This window comes from Aplysia californica, unplaced genomic scaffold, assembly GCF_000002075.1.
Source record: "Aplysia californica isolate F4 #8 unplaced genomic scaffold, AplCal3.0 scaffold00357, whole genome shotgun sequence".
NCBI lineage: Eukaryota > Metazoa > Mollusca > Gastropoda > Aplysiida > Aplysiidae > Aplysia > Aplysia californica.
In genome coordinates, this window is record NW_004797627.1 from 695,260 (window position 1) to 705,294 (window position 10,035).

The following is a 10,035-nucleotide window of genomic DNA, read 5'->3' on the forward strand; positions in this document are numbered from 1 at the left end:
GTTTACAGTGATGATTACATTTTTGGCTCTAAACATTTTAGTTATTAAGTGCAAATATTCACAGCCCCTCACCCCCTTCCCTTCTTAAGTGATGTTTCTTCCCTCTCGACCATATTGATTAAGTGATGTTTTGTACAGTGCATGGGTAAACCTTCTGTTTCTTCCCACCTATGTTTTCACCATTGACTTCTATTATAATAACCAAGACTGTACACTCTTACATAATACTGGGTAACCTAGGAGCTTACTATTTGCCTTTATTTAGAACCAAATGAAGAGCAAGGAGGGAAAGGTTACACATGCACGTGGGTGGTTGGCGGGTGCTCTGGTGTGGTTTGCTCCTTCTTTCCAATCAAACATCTATCGTCCTTATCTCCCCTTTTTCTTTTTTATGTTTGTCACTCACTTGTGACACCTCTAATCTGCTGGTGCTCATATGGCCTTATGCAGTTGCGAGCGCCGTAAAACCTCTACTAAAACAAATACACATGCACACTCTACTATAGCAAGTCTGGTGTTTTGCCCTTCATTTGCTTGCCCATGGTGGGCACCATCACCGTGAAGTTTTTATAGAGAGCAAAGTTGACAGTGAGTGCACGGTGTAGAGAGCAAAGTTGACAGTGAGTGCACGGTCTAGAGAGCAAAGTTGACAGTGAGTGCACGGTCTAGAGAGCAAAGTTGACAGTGCATGGTCTAGGATATTATAATTCAAGTCTGTGGTTTTCCCTATCAAAGTGGGAGAAGTGATGGTTGCATGTTTCTCAACCGGTTCTCTGGTTGTTAATTTTTTTTGTTGATGTAAAAGATTATTATTGTTACAGATTTGAAATATAGGCCTACTTTGTTGTCTTTAAACGCAAAAGAAATGATTAATTTTGAGAGGAAAGATCATGTTATATTCCTGTTTTTTGTTTCTTTTATCAAATATTTAAAAGTTAAAAAAAGATTTCTTTGTTTATTGGAGTTTATTTTTGTTTGTTTGAGCATGGTTGTTTTTAGTTTTTTTAAACCATATTTTGTTTTGTTTATTTGAGCATATTGGGTTTTTTGGTTTTGTTTTTACTATGTTTGGTTTTGTTCACTTGGTCACATTTGTATTTGACCATGTATGTTTTTTGGGGTGCAGTTTTCTTGCACTGGAAGTTTGTAGTTTGTGGGTAGTTTGGTGTGAACTGCTATTGATCTACCCTTTCTGTCTGTTAATGTGAGTGCGTGTGTATGATGTGTGTGTGTATGTATGTGTGTGTGTGTGCGTGTGTATGATGTGTGTACATATGTGTATGTGTATATATGTGTGTGTGTGTGTGTGTGTGCATGAATGCATGTGCGTGTAAATAAATGTATGTATGCAAAAAAAGTGAGTGTGATTGTGTGAGTATGTTTTGGACAGCATGTGCACGCATGCATGTTATCTTTGTTGGTTAGTTTGCATCATTGACACACATACCCTTATTATCGTGTGCTGTTGTGGACAAACTTGTGCAATTTTAAGCAACCTGCCTCCTATATGGTCTTAAATGTGTCACTTGGGGTATTAAAGCAAGTATTTTATTTAAGGAATTTTAAATTGCTGTACATAAATATATCGTATTATCCTCTGGGACCAGAATGCTGATCAAAATGGAAATAGTTTTTATGTATTTATTTTTAGAATACCAGAAGACCGAGAATGCTCAATCAGAAATATTGAAAAAATGATTCATAATATGTGAGGGATTTTTAAAAGGAGTTTTTACTTTTGTATTTGTGGGTGATAAGCGGGTGCTCTGGTGTGGCTTGCTTCTTGTTTCCTATCGAACATTCTATCATCCTTACTGCTCCTTCTTCCTTTCTTTGTATATTACTCTCGAGTAAAACCTCTAATCATGGGCGTTTGTATGACTTGTTTGTGTTGCAAATGCCATAAAACTTTATATATATATATATATATATATAAATATATATATATATATATATATATATATATATATATTTATATGTGTGTGTGTATACGTCGTATGTAACGTACACACACGCACACACATACATACCTACATACGTACATACATACCTACCTACCTACCTACCTACCTACCTACCTACCTACCTACCTACCTACCTACCTACCTACCCACACACACACACACACACACACACACACACACACACACACACACACACACACACAAACACACACACACACACACACACACACAGTGTTTTTTAGTTTTTGCCTGTGATTGTGATCTTTGTCTCCTCCAAGACCTGAAATTTTGAACCAAAAGTTCCTTATTGTTATTCCTCCTCCTATTTTGTCACTTCCCCTAGGACCTGCCCGCTGATCAGGAGTGCCATACGTTCAACACCAGCTGTCTTACACAGTTCCGTGTCTTGTTCATGCGCACCTTCATGTCCATTGTGCGCGACGCTGTAAGTTGTTTGATATTTCTTTATTTTGATCACTAATTTTCAATTTCTACCTCTCTGTGTTCAGCAATGCCTTATTTTCATGTCTGTGCTCAGTAATCCTCTTATTATCTTTCTGCATTCCATGATGCTGTAGCCTCATTTCTTTTGTTCCATTATCCTCTCTTCTTACGTTCCTGTATTTCAAGATGCTCTATTTTCATCTCTCCATGTTTGACAAGGCTCTATTTTCTTCTCTCTGTGTTCACAATGCTCTATTTTCATCTCTCTGTGTTCAGTAATGCTCTGTTTTCATCTCTCTGTGTTCAGTAATGCTCTATTTTCATCTCTCTGTGTTCAGTAATGCTCTATTTTCATCTCTCTGTGTTCAGTAATGCTCTATTTTCATCTCTCTGTTTTCAGTAATGCTCTATTTTCATCTCTCTGTGTTCAGTAATGCTCTATTTTCATCTCTCTGTGTTCAGTAATACTCTTGTCTTTCAGAGGCTGTCCCTGACCTGCAGGGTGGAAGCAGCCCATCTCCTAAGTAGGACCTACTGTGTGTCTATGGGGGGTGTAAAACCTCAGCAATCGTTACAATCTTTTTGTATCTTCATCTTTTCTAGGTGGTGGAGTGAGTGGTTGGCGGGTGCTCTGGTGGTGTGGTTTGCTACTTCTTTCCTATCAAACATCCATTGGCCTTATTGCCTCTCTTTCTTTTCTTTTTATGTTACTTTCAAGTAATACCTCAAATGTTTGGCACTTATATGACCTAATTGTGTTGCAAATGCTGTAAAACTCTTACTACATCTAAAAAGCGGCTGTTATCGTTCTCACACAAAGAGGGGGACTCATGGTCCAGAGGTATGGTGTTTGCCTCTTATTCAAAAGGCTGAAAAGGTCTGGGGATCAAAACCCGACAGCAATGAAACAGTTTTCTTCTGTGTAATTTTCTCTTTTCACCTCTAGTCCTGCTCTGTCATCTACTTTCAATGCCACGTTCTCCACCCACCCCTAGCCTCCTCTGTGCTCCCCTCTCTGATAATCCTGACTCTTTCTACTGCTCCTCCTGGCTCTTTCTAACTGTCGTATTTCAGTCAAAATCCTGATCTTAGATAGGTTAGATCAAACACCTAAACTTCTTGGATAAATCTTCGGAGGTCCTGTGTGCAAGTTCCGCATGTTAAAGTGGTGGTTCTAAAATTGATATATATATGTGTAGAAAACAGTCTAATACTAAAAATCAGTTTTACTACAGGGTGAGGAACCAGCAGTCGACCTCCCCTGAGATCCAGCAAGGGAACACAAAGGCGAAGAAAGAAGTAGATTCTCACTCAATATAAATTGTAACTTGGCAGTAGATTAGTGTTGTAAAAATACAACTTCCTGAGTTATACATGATGTATTTTTATGAAACTAAAGCCTGTGAGTGTTTATTGACAAACATACTTCATCCTGCTACTTAGTGTTGTTTTTTTGTTATAAATGCTTCTCTTTTCTCAAACTGACTGACTGGTGTCTGTGTCTGGTAGTTGTTAGGTTAGGGTTCTGCTTTTGCGTGCAGAAGAAGTGAGTTTGATTCCAGTATGGATACGTTTCTTTTACATAGAGTTTCTCCGTCTGTCAACTAAAACGCTGCATCCCTCTCAGCCAGGGTTGGGCCCTGACAGTGAATTCAAAGCAACCAGCCTCCTCTAAATGATCTAAATTGACATGTACAGTTACGTCACACCGACTGTCAGCGAGTCAGGAAAGTACAATGGTGTCGGCGTAAACTGGACACTGTTGGTCGGAAAACCGTGGTCGACTGAAAGAAAATAAAGTCTTTCATTTAACTTTTTTTTTTTTTGCTCCAGTGGGGGATTGGTGGGCACTCTGGTGTGGTTTGCTCCTCAAACATTTTGATCTATCATCATTATTTCACCTCCATCTTTTCTTTTTGTGTAACTCTATAGCTATGCCTCTAACCTTTGGCACTTATTTTTATGACCTAATTTTGTTGCAAGTGGACTAAAACTCTTGCTTAAACCAAGTTAAAACTAAATTCCTTAAATGTCCGCTTTACTACATTTCTAATATGAGTCATTATTTTAATTAATATCGATGTTGCCTTTGTTTTGTCTTTTGTTTATTTTTTCAAACCTCCATGAGCATGGTTGGAGGGCGCCACTGGTAGATCCTACCTCTTTGTGTTTTGTGTGGGTATGCTTCTCCTCACTCTGGGGTTTGCTTTTTATTTCCCATCAAACATCTGTCATCCTTATCTCTCCTCCTTCTTTTCTTTGTATGTAACTCTCTAGTAACACCTTCAGCACATATATGACCTATGTATTGCAAGTGCTGTAAAACTTTTACTTTCACTAAAGCTGAACAAAATCTGTTGTTTTTTTCTTCCCCAGACTTTGACCAGGCTGCGTCTGATCTCTCACCTGATAGTGGGTATCCTGATTGGGCTGTTGTACCTTGGCATTGGGAACGAGGCGAGCAAGGCCTTCAACAACGCCGGCCTTCTTTTCTTCGGCATGATGTTCCTCATGTTCACCGCCCTCATGCCCACAGTGCTCACATGTAAGGACCAATATCTACACACAGAACAGGGTATTGGTGTGTGGCTGGTTGGCGGGTGCTCTGGTGTGGTTTGCTTCTTCTTTCCTATCAAACATGTATTGTCCTTATCTCCCCTTCTTCTTTTTTATGTTTGTTACTTTCTTGTAACACCTCTAATCTTTTGGCGCTCATATGACCTTATGCAGTTGCAAGCGCCTTAGAACCTCTACTAAAACTAAAGGGTATCGGTGTCTGTGGTGAAGGAGTTAGGCACTTTGCTGTTGCACCTAGAAGCCCATAGTTTGATTATTGTGTGGGGAGAACTTTTTTATTATAAATTATCTTTGTCTTTCTGCTGGGACATCGTATCCTTCTCAGCCCGCGTTGACCCTGAAAGGCAGGGTTGAAACCTGTCTTCTAAATGATCTAATTGTGTACATAGGCAGGGCTGCCCATCAGTACGAATTTGGTGGAATCGTTATGATTTTTATTCAATTTTGCGAAAATACGATTGTAATACACCTGATTCCAATTTTTTTTTTAATTCGGCTACCCCAACCAACTGGCCACCTTCCCTGTGTATATGAGGATCAAAACTACTGGACCTGCACATCCGTCATGTGCTGCTGTCTAACTTTGACACCCTCTTTGCACAGAGCCCTTGGAGTCGCTCAGTGCAGCTTTGTCCTTACAAAAACATAAGACTTTAAATGTGGTAAAGCCAAGAGTATGGCAAACATTAGCTTGACAAGGTGGTAGAAACTTCCTGCCCTTTTGTGTTGTGGGTGACAGCCTAGGCTTATAAGAGAATTTTTTTGAAAAATGGGTCTGTGTTTCAAACTTAAAATGGTTGGTTGTATTGGGTTTCACTGACTCACTATCAGTCTTACAAGCCATAGAAAATGATCATCATCTAAACCAAGATTTGACTCATATACTGTTTGGCTCCCATCATCTGATAACATTTTGTGGCATCAACCTAGTAATGCAGTGGGTTCCCGGACACTCAAACATACCTGGAAATGACAGAGCAGACACACTTGCCAAACGGGGATCTAGACAGGAACAACCCAACATTCCAACCTCATACAACACTGCAAAACAAATCATTAAAAGCAACAACAAACAAGATTGGATGAATAGATGGGCCCTGGGAAAGACAGGCAGAGCAGTTTTCAAACATATGACCACAACAAAAAGGAATGACAATATCAACCACATACAGAGAAAGAAACAGACCACGATCTTCCGCCTACGAACAGAACATATACAGCTCAACTTCCACCTGAACAGAATAGACCCTGAACTTCCCCCAATGTGTCCCTTGTGTGACTATGCATATGAGACTGCGGATCATCACCTGTTCCAATGCACATCCCTAAATGACATCAAAGTTACCTTTCTCCCTCCGAGACCTACCATTGACAACACACTCTATGGAACATTACAGCAACTGCAGCAGACCTGCACTTATCACTACATGGCATTGGACAGAAGGGTGAGAGCCCAGCTGTTTCTGGATCGATAACAACAACAATAACAACAAGCTGTTTTGGGTGTGTGGCGTGATATGCTGTGATGTACAATCAGGGTCAAAAAGTTATGACGTATTCTGCAGTTCCAAAGGTTTCTTTTGTTTGTTTTTACTAGCTGTAACTCCCCCCCCCCCCCCCCCCCCCACACACACACACACACATACCCTCCTTCCTTGTTTTCTCTTAACTGGACATTGAGGAGCCCACCAGGACTTCTTTGTTCATCATTCCTTTGTTTTACGTTACATTTTTTTTACTATATCATGACACCCCAGGAAAGAAGACTATCCATGGCCACATATTCCAAAATTTTAAAGCAGATTACTACGTTTTTTGTTGTTGATTACTTAAACGTATGGTGGTGAGTGGGCAGCCCTGCATAGGGACATAAAAATCACGTACGTTAAAAAAAATTTAAAAATCTGAAGCATTACAGGATGAGATGTGTTTAGACATAGTGGCGCAACACAATGTGATGTGTACTTTTGTTGTATCTGCAGTGTTTTTATATAGATATCTAGCTTTTTGTCAGCCATATATACAATAATTTCATCTTCTTTCCTTCTTGCTTGCAATTTTCTGTCGTCTGCTTTCGTCTCCACTTTCTCCCCCCCCCCCCCACCCCTTTTGCCCCCTCCGCTGGGCTCCTGACTCTTTCTGCAGCTTTTCTACTGCTACTCCTTGGTTCCTTCTTACTGCTGTTTTTCAGCCACACTCCTGATCTTCTGGTAGGAAAGATCTACACCTAGCCTTCTCGGACAAAGACGAAAAATCTCGGAGGTCCCGTGTGCAAGTTGCGCACGTTAAAGATCCCTTGTTGGTCCAAAATCGATAAGAGTAGGCTTCGGCCGCCACCCGGGCAAAATTCGAAATTTCCTTCCAACTGAAAATGTGAGGAGTGTCCACGCGCTTTTATGACCTTATGCAGTTGCTAGCGCCGTTAAACACTTACCATGAAAAAAAAAATACAATGATTTCATTGTTTTCAGCTATGTGTAATGATAGTAATAATAATAAAGTGTAAGTGTTATGTATTATTTAAAATGAACATTAGTCCACTGATGGTGTTTGAAGACCTCTTAATTACTAAACTATGACTAAATTGAAAGATGATGTCCACAGTCCCAGTGGAGATGTCTGTGTTTGTGCGAGAACATCTCAACTACTGGTACAGTCTCAAGGCTTACTACATGGCCAAGACTATGGCTGACATGCCCTTCCAAGTGAGGATCACACCGGGTTTTTTTAACCTGAACATTTTTTTTCGGTTGTGGTTTTTTTTGGTTAGATTTTTTTTTGTGTCTGTCTTGTTTTGCGTCAAAGCTTTTAAGGCCAAGGTCTACAGTGAAAACTAAAAGCTAGACGGGTAAATTCCCATCTACTTACTTGTGATAACCATACCTCACATACATTTTCTTTACATGTGATACCTTTCATTTTTCGGAAAATGCTTTGGTTGCCATGGAAACGGGTAAAAACAGCCGCCATCTTGGATTTTTTAGTACATTTCCATGGAACATTTCTCATTCGTTATCCATCCAACAGTCATGAAAGTTTTCACACATACTTCCATCAACATCAGGCACATTTTGTCTGATTTTCAGTTCACTAAATGAATAGCTGTAATTTTTTTAATTTGTGTATGTGTATATTATACAATTACATTGTAGCTTTTATTTTTACCTTCGTAACTAAGGCCTATTTTAGCCATACTTTTAGCACAAACTGTGAGTTATGTGATTGCCTGCCTGTCTGTCGGTTGCATTTTCATGGACTTATAGACAGTTTTAGGCTCTAGAATGTATTTCCCAAGATGAGCAAGTGGATTTAGAATAATAATATTGCATAAACAGAAAATCATAAAATTGAAGGAAATATTCCATTCTCACTGCCGACCTTGGCCTTAAATTTTACTTTGGTTTTTCCTTTTAGTAGGTTCATTTTATTTTTTTAAATGTTTGTGTTAAGTTTTTAGTTGTCTCCAATTTTTTTGTCCAATTCTTTTTTTTTCAATCTTGCAGTGATCATGCCATTATGATTTTAAAATATATGGCGGGGGGAGAGATATCTATATTAATTAGAGCCAATTGCATGGAAGGATCCAATGGCATGGCAATATGCTTGAAACATCCAGTTTTGCAGCAAGTCTTTTACCACTTTCCTCTCGAAAACGTGAAGTGACGCTGCTTTGCAATGATGTCATGCCAATTGTGTGTCACATTTCTCATTCTTTGCACACCACAGTTAGTAAATAAACTACTACCGTGAACATAAACGTCTAGAAAAACGTTCCATTTTGAAGCTTTTCACACCGTGGTTCCATAAGGAAGGATAGTTCAAGGAAAGACTGTTGTTGAGCCTCAATGACCAGTTAGGAAAAAGAAACTCTAAGGATGCATCAGCAATTGAACGTGTGGAAATAATTAAAGGACTTCTCTTAAGTGCTTAGGTGGTGCCATTGGCATCATTGGTTTGGTTTGGTTTTGTCAGTCTGGGACTCGCCGGACTGTCTTCCATGGGAGGGGTAAAACGAACAAACTGACAAACCAATGATGACCTTCATTAATTTTTATTTGGTGTTTGTGTTCCAGGCTGCACGATGGGCTATCAGTTTGGGCCGTTGGTCTATTTATAGTGTGCATTGAAGCTGCTAGAGACCGAACCAAGCTGAATGGAACTGAACCTCCAATGGGCACTGTTAATGCCTTGATTTGTATCAACATAAGGCTTGTTATTGTTCATACAGTTAGGAACAGTGGGTGGTTTGGGGGTGCTCTTGTGTGGTTTGCTCCTTCTTTCCTATAAAAAACCTATCATCTCTATCTCCCCTCCTTCTTTTTTGTGGTTGATACTCTCTTGTAACTCCTCTAATCTTTGGCACTTATATGACCTGATTGTGTTGCAAGTGCCGTAAAACTCTTACTAAAACTAGAAAAAAAAAGTTTGGAACAATTTTACTCGCAGAATCAACAGAAGATAAATATGTTCTGGATAATTAATGCAATTGCCTTGTATCGACAGTGACAGTGGAACTTGTCCCAGATGGCCATCGGCCACCCATTGTTGTGGAGAAAAAAGGTTGTCTTAGACAGGTGGACGTCATGGACAGTGTTATTATAATAGAGAATAAAACGCAAGGCTGGAATTGGGTAGTGGTCATTTGTACAGGTGGCTGTTAGAGCAGGTTTGGACTGTGCTTGCAACGTCAGTGGAGATACATGTGTACTTGCTTTTTGGGGGTTTTGAAATGATGAAATTTAGGATGCTAATCAATTGTCTAGTATTAGTATCAGCACTGACAGCACACTTGTATAGTATTTTACAAATTTTTTTTTTCTTTTCCCCTTTCCCTTCCTCCTTGGCCGCCCCAGATAATCTTTTCCCTGGTGTACGGCAGTATCGTGTACTGGATGACCTCGCAGCCCAACGACTTCATGCGGTTCGTCATGTTCCTCACGCTGTCCACGCAGACCTCGCTGGTGGCGCAGAGCGTTGGGCTGCTCATTGGGGCCGCTACCTCCACACAGGTCAGTACTGGTACTGGGGGGGGGCGCGCTAGCTCCTCACA

The 10,035-nt window shown here is 40.0% G+C and overlaps 1 protein-coding gene across 4 annotated transcripts in view; it reads left to right on the top strand.

Moving 5' to 3' along the window:
- LOC101862516 (ATP-binding cassette sub-family G member 4) overlaps positions 1–10,035 on the top strand; it is a 128,498-nt gene that overhangs the window by 111,783 nt on the left and 6,680 nt on the right. For all 4 annotated transcript variants that reach the window (XM_005103067.3, XM_005103070.3, XM_005103068.3 and 1 more), the window contains 4 exons: positions 2,308–2,409; positions 4,785–4,953; positions 7,590–7,690; positions 9,839–9,994. In XM_005103067.3, coding sequence (XP_005103124.1) covers positions 2,308–2,409; positions 4,785–4,953; positions 7,590–7,690; positions 9,839–9,994 — 528 coding nt within the window. The remainder of the gene's footprint in view (positions 1–2,307; positions 2,410–4,784; positions 4,954–7,589; positions 7,691–9,838; positions 9,995–10,035) is intronic.